Source organism: Trichomycterus rosablanca, chromosome 1 (assembly GCF_030014385.1).
Source record: "Trichomycterus rosablanca isolate fTriRos1 chromosome 1, fTriRos1.hap1, whole genome shotgun sequence".
NCBI lineage: Eukaryota > Metazoa > Chordata > Actinopteri > Siluriformes > Trichomycteridae > Trichomycterus > Trichomycterus rosablanca.
The window spans coordinates 4496533-4512188 of record NC_085988.1 but is presented as its reverse complement, the minus strand read 5'-3'; the positions used below and the strand labels follow the sequence as shown (position 1 = coordinate 4512188).

The 15656-nt window shown below is 38.4% G+C and overlaps 1 protein-coding gene and 1 pseudogene across 1 annotated transcript in view; one reads left to right on the top strand and one right to left on the bottom strand.

Moving 5' to 3' along the window:
- The window catches only part of LOC134316941 (zinc finger protein 850-like), a 1214164-nt pseudogene that overhangs the window by 232806 nt on the left and 965702 nt on the right, over positions 1–15656 (top strand).
- The window catches only part of LOC134318088 (NLR family CARD domain-containing protein 3-like), a 62326-nt gene that overhangs the window by 30768 nt on the left and 15902 nt on the right, over positions 1–15656 (bottom strand). Inside the window, exons 5-9 of the mRNA XM_062998841.1 lie at positions 10438–10550; positions 9377–9396; positions 4026–4060; positions 3441–3491; positions 1489–3279 (exon numbers count right to left, since the gene is read on the bottom strand). Of these exons, the coding sequence (XP_062854911.1) occupies positions 1489–3279; positions 3441–3491; positions 4026–4060; positions 9377–9396; positions 10438–10550 (2010 nt within the window). The remainder of the gene's footprint in view (positions 1–1488; positions 3280–3440; positions 3492–4025; positions 4061–9376; positions 9397–10437; positions 10551–15656) is intronic.

The window sequence follows — 15656 nt, the reverse complement described above, 5'->3', positions numbered from 1 at the left end:
TCAAGACAATAAGAAGATACAAACAATCAATTGAACCTCAAAAGTTTTACAATTTAATAATATTCTAAAAGTTGCAGAAAAAAACAGCTAAATATTATCAAGCTACTGGTTACTGGTTGCTACAGAGTTAAATTTAAGTGTTCTGTTTATGTGTTTTATGTTCTTAAATAACCTTTAAAAACCTGAAGTGTTTACATTAATTACATACAATACATTACTCTTGCACTGTTTATATGGTTTCATGTTTGATAGTGGAACCTTTGTTTTGACGCACACAGAGGTGTTGCAAAACAGTAGTTCTGAACGTAGAAGAGAAAGTGTGGTCGCTACTTTTATATAAGTATTTTACTGTCATCTGGTTCAACCTGTCATATTAACCCTTCAGAGAGCAATGACTAAGTATTTTGTGATTCTGAGATGTGTATGACTTAAATATAATGTAATTTGATAACCGGTTACGATTGCGGCAACTCTATGATGTTATGGGGTCAGGTTATTCTGATATCAGTGAAATAATTCTTTTGTTGAATATGTTTCTATCACTAACAACACAAACATACAGATTTAGTGTACTTTGAAGCTGATAGACTTAGGAAGGTAACAGGTGTTTTTGTGTTGGGTTTTTGTGTGTGGGGGTCTTTTTTGGAAAAAAATGGATGCTGTGTGCTCCAGACCAAAGACAAAAACAACCATCCAGTCTGTTATCAGCAAGAAGTCCGAAAGCCAGGGTCTGTCATGCTATGGGAGCGTGTCAGTACCAGTCTCTGTCATGGTATGGGGGCATGTCAAAACCAGGGTCTGTCATGGTATGGGGGCGTGTCAGTACCAGTCTCTGTCATGGTATGGGGGCATGTCAAAACTATGGTCTGTCATGGTATGGTGGTGTGTCAGTACCAGGGTCTGTCATGGTATGGGGTGTGTCAGTACCAGGGTCTGTCATGGTATGGGGTGTGTCAGTACCAGGGTCTGTCATGGTATGGGGGTGTGTCAGTGCCCTTGGTAAAGGTCATTTACACTTCTGTGATGCAGCATTAATGCAAAAAAGTACGTTGAGCTCTTAGAGCAACATGTGCTGCCTCGAACATCGTCTTTTCCAGGGATGTCCAGCATTTTTTAACAAGACGATGCAAAACCACCTGCTGCACACATTACAAAGGCGTGGCTGCGGAAGAAGAGGGTACTGGACTGGCCTGCCTGCAGTGTGTGGAGAATTTTGAAATTAAAAATATGACAACGATGACCCCGTACTGTTACACATCTTAAGACGTGTTTGCAGAAAGAACGAGACAAAATAAAAGCTGAAACACTAAATCACTTGGTCTCCTCTGTGCCAAAACCTCTTTTAAGTGGTGAAAAGAAACGGCAACATTACAAAGTGGTAAATGCTTTACTGTCTCAACGTTTTCTGATTTAGGGTTGTATAATAATAATCTATGAATACTATAACATCAGAATTCCAACATAACAGGAATCTTTAGCATTACTCACCGAGCTGCTCTGGATGCTGCAACCACCGGCATCAGTTTCAGAAAAACCTTCTCCGATGAGCTGTATTTGTTGGTATAATCACTCAGGTTAAACACATCCAGCTCCTCTGATGATGTCAGTAAAAAGAAGACCAGAGCTGACCATTGAGAATCAGAGAGTTTGGTTTGTTGTAGTTCTCTAGAGTTCAGGTATCGTTGGATCTCCTGAACTAGTGAATCATCCTCCAGTTCATTCAGACAGTGGAACAGATTGATGGATTTCTCTGTTGAGGGATTCTCACTGATCTTCTTCTTAATGTACTGAACTGTTTCCTCTTTGTTGTGAGAGTCACTTCCTGTTTTTGTCACTAAGGCTTGTAGGAGATTCAGATTTGACTTCAGTGAGAGACCCAGAAGAAAGCGAATAAAAATATCCAGATGCCCATTCTTACTCTGTAATGCCTGATCTACAGCACTCATGTGCAAATCTAAGATTTGTTTTATCTTTAGGATCTTCGGTTTTGAGAACTCACTCTGTTGAAGAACATTTTTCTTTTCATTCATGAAGGTCAGGTGCACATATAGAGCTGCAAGATGTTCCTGAATGCTCAGATGAACAAAGCAGTACATTTTACTCTGGTGAAGTCCAGACTCCTCTCTGAAGATCTGTGTACACACACCTGAGTACACTGAGGCTTCTCGAACATCAATTCCACACTCCATCAGGTCTTCCTCATAGAAGATCGGGTTTCCTTTCATCAGCTGTTTAAAAGCCAGTTTTCCCAGTTTGAGGATCATTTCTCCTTCTTCTTCCTGATTCTTTATGTACTTTTTTCTGATGACGTTGGTCTGAATGATGAGGAAGTGGGTGTACATCTGAGTCAGAGTTTTGGGGATCTCTCCACTCTCTGCTTCACCAAACATTCTCTCTAGAACTGTGGCTGTAATCCAGCAGAAGACCGGAATGTGACACATGATGTAGAGGCTTCTTAATGACTTCAGGTGTGAGATTATTCTACTGGCCAGACTCTGATCACTGACCTTCTTCCTGAAGTACTCCTCCTTCTGTGGATCATTGAATCCTTGTACCTCCGTCACTCGATCGATACACTCGGAGGGGATCTGATCAGTTGCTGCTGGACGGGAGGTGATCCAGATCAGAGCAGAAGGAAGCAGATTCCCTTTGATCAGGTTCATTAGCAGCTCATGAACTGATGCTGATTCATTTACATCACTCAATCTCACTGAGTTCTGGAGATCTAGAGGTAAACGACACTCATCCAACCCATCAAAAATAAACAGAACTTTGTACAAGCTGGAAATGTTAGTTTCTTTTATTTCCGGAAAATAGAAATGAAGGAGATTCATGAGACTCAGTTTGTGGTCCTTCATTAAATTCAGCTCTCTGAAAGGAATTGGAAATATGAGCTGGACGTCCTGATTCTCTTTCCCTTCAGCCCAATGCAAAATGAACTTCTGTACAGAGATGGTTTTTCCGATGCCAGCAACACCCTTTGTCAGGACAGTCCTGATGGGTTTATCTTGGTCTGATAAAGGTTTAAAGATGTTGTTACATTTGATGGGCGTGTCCTCTGTTGCTGCTCTCCTGGATGCTGCCTCGATCTGCCTCACCTCATGTTCATTATTGACTTTTCCACTTTCTCCCTCTGTGATATAGAGCTCAGTGTATATCTCATTCAGAAGTGTTGGGTTTCTCTGCTTTGTGTTCACTTCATTTACACACTGAAACTTCTTTATCAGATTTAATTTGAGCTTCTTCTGGACTTCAGTTTCAGCATATATAAAGTCAGAACTGTCATATAGTGAGAACAAAACATCTCCTTCAGACATAAGTTCAGTTACTTTTAAAATTTTTATCTCATCAAAATATAAAAGAACACAGGAGAGCATCGAACTCCACCTTATAATCACTTAACATCACTGTAAATGTCCTGTTGCTGGGTTTGTTCTTACCTCTTTCTGATGATTTCCTCTGGTATTCTAGTGGTCGCCTCCTGCAGGACACTGTGGACACACCAAGATTATAGGTAGCTTTTATTTTTAGGCCTGACTTTCAAATTCAAATTCAAAGTTTAAAGTTTTATGTGCTGAAATAAAACATCTAAAGTTCCACACAGTTAAAGAACATTTTAGAACTTTGTACACCCCCACATTAATAGTTTAAGTTGTTGTCTGTATATTCTGGACCCAGCAGATCACCACCAATCTCACAATAAACTTATGAAAGAAATCGAATTCAAAATCAAGTTTTTTTTTAAAATAAAGAAATGCATCTTTTAATTATTCAAAAGAAAATAAGTGTTCCTCTAAAGTGTTTGATTTGTTGGATTCATACAAGTGGAGCCAAAAGTTTAAAGACATTCAACAAATAAAAAAAGATCAGTTTTTTGTTTTCATCTCTTCTGGGTTCAAGACAGAGGCCATGCAGGTACAAAAAGGAAGGAAACGATCACATCTCTTTTAATCTGCACCAATCAAAACTTCAGTTTGTTCAGTGTTAATAAAAATACTAATTATTTATTCATGTACAGAAACTACTTCATCCTGATCTTAGGAGAGTTGTGGTCGCAGTGCTGCATACAACACATAAGAGTTCAGCAGTGCTACACACATACACACCCAGACAATAAAAGTTTATGAACACACCTTTTTTTGCTGTTGTTTTTTTTTTTTTTTTTTTTTTTGCTCTCCAAATGATGCCCAGTTTCTAATTTGTATCTAATCTGCACAACAGTTCATAGTGCTTTTAGCAGTAAACAATATTATATGATTTGCTGCCTATTGAAGCCTACAGCTGTTGTATTAACTATGCTACGGTTTGGCTGTATTTGGAAAATCCATACCATACAAGAAATCTAAGTGGGTGTACCGAAAGAAGTCACTCTGCCCAGCACTAAAAGGAACCAAACGAGTTTGCTTGGGAGGCACAACATGACAGAGCAATTAAGCAAATGAAAGACCTTATAACAAAAGAATCAGGTCCTGTTTTAGCATAGTTTAATCCACAGAAAGAGCTGAGACTCCAGGTAGATGAATCACAAGAGGGTAAGCCTACAGCATACGCCTCCAAATCTCTCACGAATAGCTAAAGCAACTATGCATAGATTAAAAACGAGCTGTATGTTACTTAGTTTGGTTCACACATGTCTGTGGTCAACACACAGTAGTTGAAAGCGACCACAAACCCCTCAAAGCGATCATGAAAAAAACCCTTGCTGTTGCTCATGAAATATGCAATTTGCTGTGAATTTCAAAATGTAAGGTTTGTGTTTAGCGATTTAACAATTTTCATTAGCAAAATATGAGGCGCAGTATTAGGTGGTCCTAGAAATCATACGAAAATTTAGTTAGTGTAAGAAACTTTTCTGTGCTGTCAGAAAAGTACAGTTTATTTCTTAATAAAAAAAAACTTAATAAACTCTAAAGACACTCTGACGAGAATGTTTCAACTATTAAAGTAGCTGTGCTGTGTATTGTAGTTTCCATTTATTCTATCATTCAATATATGTATGTTTATGTTATTTAATGATTGTTGTAAAATGTGGCACTTTTCTCGTGAAATCTGTGATTTTTTTAAAAAAACAAGCAAATTTCCCTGTAAATTTATTAGTGCCCCACCCATAGCTTATCACTATCAGAATCTGATCTCTGTACTCTGTCCAATATATATATATATATATATATTAGGCTGGTCGTTAATTGCGTAAATTCAATTAACGCATTAAAATGTTCTTCGCAAATAAAAATGTAATTGATTGAAATTTTTAATCAAACTAACTTTATTGGGCTGTTTGTGCCACATAAATATGCGTCACTGTGGTAATTTGCGCTGCTTTAACACAGCAACATTGTGTTTATACTGTAGAGATAACATGGCCATGACAGGTGTCTTGAGTTACAAATGACTTGAGCTGCTGCTGCTACAAATTAAATTAAAGCGTGAGAAATCATCACTAGACAAAATTACAGTTATTAATTGACGCTTTAATATTATCTTTGGTCAGAGCATGAATGTGTTTCGTCGGGCATGTGAGCGCACGGATACGCGTTACAGGCTAAATGAGCTCAGACTCAGTCTAACTGTATTTCAGAAGAATTTGGATGGAAGCACATGAACTGAACACGTCGTGGGAACATTACAAACACTGCTGTTAAATGGATCACAATGGACTGTATAAACGCTTTACCATAGTTAACGATGTGGGTGGACATGACGTTATACGTGTTGCACAGGGGCGTAACTACGGGGGGGGGCAGGTGCACCAGGGGTTCTCCAAAACATGAGCTCAAGCACTCACCTCACTCAACCTGTAAAATACGGAATCGTTCCTGTGCTTTGTTCCTTATTTTTATCAATGGGAGAGAAATGCTGCAGACTAAGACAGGGTAATGTGCATGACACAGAAGGAACTGATGCTACCGTGGGAATTAGAAAGCGTTTGGTTATTATTTTAAGTATTGTTCATTTTTAGTCTTAGTGACGCCGTGTGTGCGCAGGTATATCAGCATAATAACCTGTTTTTACTCCGCTGTTTAAGTAGCGCATTTGGCAGAGTGCATATTTTTCCGCCCTAGATTCGAATCCAGCTTAGGGCGAAACTAAAGTAACACAAGCAGGGCCGGTGCTACGGGGGCGCTGGGGTGTGCAGTGCCCCCCCTTCCAGATTTTCTCACTGCCCGCCTAAGTAACACAGCCAGAACCGGGGCTGCATGTCAGTGTGTCAGTGTCACTGGATTATGTAAAAATGTTGTTGCACTATTGAGAAAAAATGCTACATGATGTTCTTTATGTTGTTTTGCCTAAAATATGGTTCTGATTTATTATTATAAAGAATGAAAATTATAAATGTTAAACAGCCTAAATAAAACATTTTGATAATGTTCCTATGACGGTGTATTTTTTATAAGTGCAACCCTAACCATCCCACCCCCCACACTATGCCTTCCACCAGGGTGTTCCTTATTTCCAGTTCTAAAAGTTGGCAACCCTAGTTGGCACTATTGATCTGAACCAAATTAGTTAGCGTCAAGTCCAACAAGATATAAAATAATACTAATGTTAAACAGTGATTTATTGAGGATAAACAGAAATAATTATATTTTGCATTGATAACAGCAGTTGCAGTCTGTTAGGTCTGTAGACTGGCTAAATCCACACATTAACTGCTAATATGCTGCATGGCTGGTGAGCTGTGTGTAGTCTGCTGTTTAATTGATCTATGAACTTCTGTTGGAAAATGATGTTCCTCCTTCTGTTAAAAAAGTAACTAAGTAACGTTTACTCTAAGTACATTTTAAATGAGTTACTTTTTACTTTAGCAGATTTTTAGACTAGTAACTTTACTTTTACTTAAGTAAAAAATCATCAAAGTAATACACTGAAAAAAGTGAAACAACCTTGTCATTTATTTAGTGTATTTTTGCATTGGTCTAACTGGAAATCATGATTTACAGTTCAAACCTGATTTGTTCAGTTTGCCCAAAAGCAAAAAACATTCCACAGAAAAGAACTTTAAAAAATAATTTCACTGAAATTATATTTTTACTTCAACCCAAACCGTTTGATATCACGTGACCTCATAACGTCATATCAGAAGACTTCTAAACAAGTTTTGATATCCGCCATTATACTTCACTCAGATGAGTGAAGGATTGGAAATTCATTTTTTAAGGAAAATGTGTTTTTTAGGATAGACAGTTAATTGGTACTTTACAGACTGTCTTTGCGTTTTGCATGCAAGTTAGCCTGCTAGCTAGCTAACACTAGCGAAAAGGACTAGAGGATGACCAACATAAGCTGTGCAGCATCAGATGAGTTTCTGTCTCTGACTTTACATCAGTATGATAGTGTCTAATAGAGTGGACAGTGAGTGGACACCTCTGGATCATCCAGATGGTCATTGGTGATTTTCAAACGGGCCTTGACATGTGCTGGCATGAGCAGGAGGACCTTGCGTGCCCTGCAGGATTTTAATCCATGGCGGCGTAGTGTGTTACTAACGGTAAACTTTGAGAGTGTGGTCCCAGCTCTCTTCAGGTCATTGACCAGGTCCTCCCATGTGATTCTGGGCTGATTCCTGACCCTTCTCAGGATCATCCATACCCCACGAGGTGAGATCTTGCATGGAGCAGCAGACCGAGGAAGATTGACAGTCATCTTGTGTTTCTTCCATTTTCACCAAGCTGCTTGCTTATTGTCCTGTAGCCCATCCCAGCCTTGTGCAGGTCTACAATTTTGTCCCTGGTGTCTTTAGACAGCTCTTTGGTCTTGGCCATGGTGAAAAGGTTGAAGTGTGATTGATTGAGTGTGTGGACAGGTGTCTTTTATACAGGTTATGAGTTGAAATAGGTGCAATAAATACAGGTAATGAGTGCAGAATCGGAGGGCTTCTTAAAGAAAAACTAACAGGTCTGTGAGAGCCAGAATTCGTGCTGGTCGATATGTGATCAAATACTTAATTCATGCAATAAAATGCAAATTAATTATTTAAAAATCATACAATGTGAACTCACAGTCAACTCACAGTTGAAGTGTGACCTACGATAAAAATTACAGGCCTCTCCATTCTTTGTAGGTGGGAAAACTTGCAATGCAAATTCGACAGTGTATCAAATACTTATTTTCCATGAGTGCAGCAGGTGTTGGGGAGTTACATTTCATTGAGGGACACATGAACTCCAATATGTACTGTGAAATACTGAAGCAGAGCATGATCCCCTCCCTCCGGAAACTGGGTCGCAGGGCAGTGTTCCAGCATGATAATGACCCCAAACACACCTCTAAGACGACCACTGCTTTATTGAAGAGGCTGAGGGTAAAGGTGATGGACTGGCCAAGCATGTCTCCAGACCTAAACCCAATAGAACATCTTTGGGGCGTCATGGAGGAGTGGAAAAGCATTTCAGTGGCAACCTGTGAAGCTCTGGTAAACTCCATGCCCAGGAGAGTTAAGGCAGTTCTGGGAAATAATGGTGGCCACACAAAATATTGACACATCAGGAACTTTCACTAAGGGGTGTACTCACTTTTGTTGCCGGTGGTTTAGACATTAATGGCTGAAAATTGAGTTATTTTGAGGGAAGAATAAATTTACACTGTTATATAAGCTGCACACAGACTACTTTTCATTGTGTCAGTGTCATTTTGTCAGTGTTGTCCCATGAAAAGATATACTTAAATATCTGCAGAAATGTGAGGGGTGTACTCACTTTTGTGATACACTGTGTATATATATATATATATACAGGGGTTGGACAATGAAACTGAAACACCTGGTTTTAGACCACAATAATTTATTAGTATGGTGTAGGGCCTCCTTTTGCGGCCAATACAGCGTCAATTCGTCTTGGAAATGACATATACAACCTGTATATATATATATATATATATATATATTAGGGCTGTCAAACGATTAAATTTTTTAATCGCGATTAATCTCAGAATTTCATATAGTTAATCGCGATTAATCGCATTAAAAAAAATCTGTGTAAATGTTATAGAAAACAAGGATTTTTAAGTGAAATGTTACAATTAAAATGGTGAACACATTTTATGCTAAATGTACTTATGTTAAAAACTGCTGGGACAAGAGAAAACTGTAAGGGAGTTTATTCACTCACATACTAGGCAGTAAATGTCAGATTGTAGGTTAGAATTTCTCCATCAGCAAACATTGTAGATCAGCGGTGCTTTAGATGGGATAAGGCGTAGTTATTGTATCAGACTTGTCTGTGCTTGTATCGTGACGATGGTTTGATGGACGTTTCTACACGAAGTGAGTGTGTTTTGACCCTTTGGGGCTTCCATAGTTCATGAACTAACGTGCTCGACTCAGCTTTCCGGTATTCGGTACAGAAGAAGAAGTTAATTAAGTGTAATAAAGTGTTCTGCTCCCGACAACTTGTGAATATAGCGTGTATTTATTTATTTATTATGCAAGTGCATCACTACCACGATCGGTTACATTATGTTAACAAACCGCAAATGAAAAACGGTGGCAAGTCCGACATTAAAACGTTTGTTCTACCAGTCAAGTGTCAACATGAACTAGAATTTGCGTTAATGGCACTAATTTTTTTAATCGCGTTAAATTGAGGTCGCGTTAATGCGTTATTATCGCGTTAACTTCGACAGCCCTAATATATATATATATATATATATATATATATATATATATATATATATATAAAATTTACACTACATACCATACACACACATGTTAAACACTAAACTATATATACACATACTGTACATATACATATACAGTACATACATATACATATACTGTATATATATACAGCTGGATACTGGAGAATCTGACTGATCTGTGTACTGAGATTAACGTGTTAACATTTTAATCGTGATAAAAAAAAAAAAAATCATCGAAATTAAACATTTTCATCTAACTATTTTTATCGGGCTGTTAGTGCCACGTTAATATGTGTCTGATTTAATTTGCGCTTCTTTAACACAGCAACATTGTGTTCATACTGTATAGAGATAACGCAGGTTTTTTTCCAGTTTGTGCCGTGAGTTAGAAATGACTCGAGCTGATGCTGCTACATTTTGTGAAATATCGGGTACTTTAAATAATTATTTTTCTTTTAAAAAAGCATAAAAAATCATCACTAGACAAAAATTACAGTTATTAATTGACGCTTTAATATCATATTTGGTCAGAGCCGCATTTGTCTCGTCGGGGCGCCTAAGCGCACGATACGCGTTACAGGCTAAACTTATGACATTCAGATGAATTTGGATGGAAATAAATTTGGGGAAATAAATTTTTTGGTTGATATTAAATCAAATAAAAGACATCAATTAAATCGTAAATTATTAAAAACTAATACATTTTGGTGTAACAAACCTCTATATGTATAGAATTTACACTACACACCATACATATGCACACACACATTATACACTGAACTGTGAGGTGCTCTTACCTGGGTCCAGATGATGGATCTTTATCTTTGAACTGTAGAGGAGGATCTATAGATCCGTCACTCTTCATGGAGATATAGCTGGGTGCTGGAGAATCTGATCTCTGTACTGAGATTGGACTGAAAATAAAAACACACACATATACACATGTTTTTATACATATATATATATATATATATATATATATATATATATATATATATATATATATATATATATATATATATATATATATATATATATATGTGTGTGTGTGTGTGTGTGTGTATATATATATATAAATATATATATATATATATATATATATATATATATATATATATATATATATATATATATACAGTATATACTCTATATAGTGCTGAAAATACTGTAAGTATCTGATACACTGATGCCGATTTTGCAAGTTTTCCCACCTACAAAGAATGGAGAGGCCTGTTGTTTTTATCGTAGGTACACTTCAACTGTGAGAGACAGAATCTAAAAAAAAATCCAGATAATCACATTGTATGATTTTTAAATAATTAATTTGCATTTTAGTGCATGAAATAAGTATTTGATACAATGGAAAAACAGAACTTAATATTTGGTACAGAAACCTTTACAGAGGTCAGACGTTTCCTGTAGTTCTTGACCAAGTTTGCACACACTGCAGCAGAGATTTTGGCCCACTCCTCCATACAGATCTTCTCCAGATCTTTCAGGTTTCGGGGCTGTCGATGGGCAACATTGAGTTTCAGCTTCCTCCAAAGATTTTCTACTGGGTTCAGGTCTGGAGACAGGCTAGGCCACTCCAGGACCTTGAAATGCTTCTTACGAAGCCACTCCTTAGTTGCCCTGGCTGTGTGTTTCGGGTCATTGTCATGCTGGAAGACCCAGCCACGACCCATCTTCAATGCTCTTACTGAGGAAAGGAGGTTGTTGGCCAAAATCTCTCTATACATGACCCCATCCATCCTCCATTCAATACGGTGCAGTCGTCCTGTCCCCTTTGCAGAAAAGCACCCCCAAATTATGATGTTTTCACCCCCATGCTTCACGGTTGGGACAGTGTTCTTGGGGTTCTACTCATCCTTCAACACAGCGAGTGGAGTTGATACCAAAAAGCTCGATTTTGGTCTCATCTGACCACATGACCTTCTTCCATGCCTCCTCTGGATCATCCAGATGGTCATTGGTGATTTTCAAACGGGCCTTGACATGTGCTGGCATGAGCAGGGGGACCTTGCGTGCCCTGCAGGATTTTAATCCATGGCGGCGTAGTGTGTTACTAACGGTAAACTTTGAGAGTGTGGTCCCAGCTCTCTTCAGGTCATTGACCAGGTCCTCCCATGTGATTCTGGGCTGATTCCTGACCCTTCTCAGGATCATCCATACCCCACGAGGTGAGATCTTGCATGGAGCAGCAGACCGAGGAAGATTGACAGTCATCTTGTGTTTCTTCCATTTTCACCAAGCTGCTTGCTTATTGTCCTGTAGCCCATCCCAGCCTTGTGCAGGTCTACAATTTTGTCCCTGGTGTCTTTAGACAGCTCTTTGGTCTTGGCCATGGTGAAAAGGTTGAAGTGTGATTGATTGAGTGTGTGGACAGGTGTCTTTTATACAGGTTATGAGTTGAAATAGGTGCAATAAATACAGGTAATGAGTGCAGAATCGGAGGGCTTCTTAAAGAAAAACTAACAGGTCTGTGAGAGCCAGAATTCGTGCTGGTCGATATGTGATCAAATACTTAATTCATGCAATAAAATGCAAATTAATTATTTAAAAATCATACAATGTGAACTCACAGTCAACTCACAGTTGAAGTGTGACCTACGCTAAAAATTACAGGCCTCTCCATTCTTTGTAGGTGGGAAAACTTGCAATGCAAATTCGACAGTGTATCAAATACTTATTTTCCTCTCTGTATATATACTGTATATATATATTAGGGCTGTCGAAGTTAACGCGATAATAACGCATTAACGCAATCTCAATTTAACGCGATTAAAAAAAATAGTGCCATTAACGCAAATTCTAGTTCATGTTGAGACTTGACTGGTAGAACCAACGTTTTAATGTCGGACTTGCCACCGTTTTTCATTTGCGGTTTGTTAACAAAATGTAAAAGAGCGTCGTAGCATCTGCACTTGCATAATAAAGAAATAAATACACGCAAGTTGTATAAATATATTCACAAGTTGTCGGGAGCAGAACACTTTAATAAACTTATTCTGTTACGGTAAAGAATACCGGACAGCTGAGTCAAGCACGTTGTCCATGAACTATGGAAGCCCCAAAGGGTCAAAACACACTCACTTCGTGTAGAAACGTCCATCAAACCATTGGATAGTATTACTGCCTAGTATGTGAGTGAATAAGACTCCCTTACAGTTTTCTCTTGTCCCAGCAGTTTTTAACATCAGTACATTTAGCATAAAATGTGTTCACCATTTTAATTGTAACATTTCACATAAAAATCCTTGTTTTCTATAACATTTACACAGATTTTTTTTAATGCGATTAATCGCGATTAACTATATGAAATTCTGAGATTAATCGCGATTAAAAATTTTAATCGTTTGACAGCCCTCATATATATATAAATATATATATAAATATATACAGTATATATATATATTTATATATATATATATATATATATATATATATATATATATATATATATATATATATATATATACAGTGTATCACAAAAGTGAGTACACCCCTCACATTTCTGCAAATATTTAAGTATATCTTTTCATGGGACAACACTGACAAAATGACACTTTGACACAATGAAAAGTAGTCTGTGTGCAGCTTATATAACAGTGTAAATTTATTCTTCCCTCAAAATAACTCAATATACAGCCATTAATGTCTAAACCACCGGCAACAAAAGTGAGTACACCCCTTAGTGAAAGTTCCTGAAGTGTCAATATTTTGTGTGGCCACCATTATTTCCCAGAACTTCCTTAACTCTCCTGGGCATGGAGTTTACCAGAGCTTCACAGGTTGCCACTGGAATGCTTTTCCACTCCTCCATGACGACATCACGGAGCTGGCGGATATTCGAGACTTTGCGCTCCTCCACCTTCCGCTTGAGGATGCCCCAAAGATGTTCTATTGGGTTTAGGTCTGGAGACATGCTTGGCCAGTCCATCACCTTTACCCTCAGCCTCTTCAATAAAGCAGTGGTCGTGTTAGAGGTGTGTTTTTAGGTCATTATCATGCGGGAACACTGCCCTGCGACCCAGTTTCCGGAGGGAGGGGATCATGCTCTGCTTCAGTATTTCACAGTACATATTGGAGTTCATGTGTCCCTCAATGAAATGTAACTCCCCAACACATGCTGCACTCATGCAGCCCCAGACCATGGCATTCCCACCACCATGCTTGACTGTAGGCATGACACACTTATCTTTGTACTCCTCATCTGATTGCCGCCACACATGCTTGAGACCATCTGAACCAAACAAATTAATCTTGGTCTCATCAGACCATAGGACATGGTTCCAGTAATCCATGTCCTTTGTTGACATGTCTTCAGCAAACTGTTTGCGGGCTTTCTTGTGTAGAGACTTCAGAAGAGGCTTCCTTCTGGGGTGACAGCCATGCAGACCAATTTGATGTAGTGTGCGGCGTATGGTCTGAGCACTGACAGGCTGACCCCCCACCTTTTCAATCTCTGCAGCAATGCTGACAGCACTCCTGCGCCTATCTTTCAAAGACAGCAGTTGGATGTGACGCCGAGCACGTGCACTCAGCTTCTTTGGACGACCAACGCGAGGTCTGTTCTGAGTGGACCATGCTCTTTTAAAACGCTGGATGATCTTGGCCACTGTGCTGCAGCTCAGTTCCAGGGTGTTGGCAATCTTCTTGTAGCCTTGGCCATCTTCATGTAGCGCAACAATTCGTCTTTTAAGATCCTCAGAGAATTATTTGCCATGAGGTGCCATGTTGGAACTTTCAGTGACCAGAGAGAGTGTGAGAGCTGTACTACTAAATTGAACACACCTGCTCCCTATGCACACCTAAGACCTAGTAACACTAACGAGTCACAAGACATTTTGGAGGGAAAATGACAAGCAGTGCTCAATTTGGACATTTAGGTGTGTAGTCTCTTAGAGGTGTACTCACTTTTGTTGCCGGTGGTTTAGACATTAATGGCTGTATTTTAAGTTATTTTGAGGGAAGAATAAATTTACACTGTTATATAAGCTGCACACAGACTACTTTTCATTGTGTTAAAGTGTCATTTTGTCAGTGTATATATATATTAGGGCTGTCAAACGATTAAAATTTTTAATCGCGATTAATCTCAGAATTTCATATAGTTAATCGCGATTAATCGCATTAAAAAAAAACTGTGTAAATGTTATAGAAAACAAGGATTTTTAAGTGAAATGTTACAATTAAAATGGTGAACATATTTTATGCTAAATGTACTGATGTTAAAAACTGCTGGGACAAGAGAAAACTGTAAGGGAGTTTTATTCACTCACATACTAGGCAGTAAATGTCAGATTGTAGTTTAGAATTTCTCCATCAGCAAACATTGTAGATCAGCGGTGCTTTAGGTGGGATAAGGCGTAGTTATTGTAACAGACTTTTCTGTGGTTGTATTGTGACAATGGTTTGATGGCCGTTTCTACACGAAGTGAGTGTGTTTTGACCCTTTGGGGCTTCCATAGTGCATGGACTAACGTGCTTGACTCAGCTTTCCGGTATTTGGTACCTTAACAGAATAAGTTAATAAAAGTGTTCTGCTCCCGACAACTTGTGAATATAGCGTGTATTTATTTCTTTATAAGTGCATCACTACAACGCTCGGTTACATTATGTTAACAAACCGCAAATGAAAAACGGTGGCAAGTCCGACATTAAAACGTTTGTTCTACCAGTCAAGTATCAACATGAACTAGAATTTGCGTTAACGGCACTATTATTTTTAATCGCGTTAAATTGAAATCGCGTTAATGCGTTATTATCGCGTTAACTTCGACAACCCTAATATATATATATATATACTGTGTATATATACAGGGGTTGGACAAAATAACTGAAACACCTGTCATTTTAGTGTGGGAGGTTTCATGGCTAAATTGGACCAGTCTGGTGGCCAATCTTCATTAATTGCACATTGCACCAGTAAGAGCAGAGTGTGAAGGTTCAATTAGCAGGGTAAGAGCACAGTTTTGCTCAAAATATTGCAATGCACACAACATTATGGGTGACATACC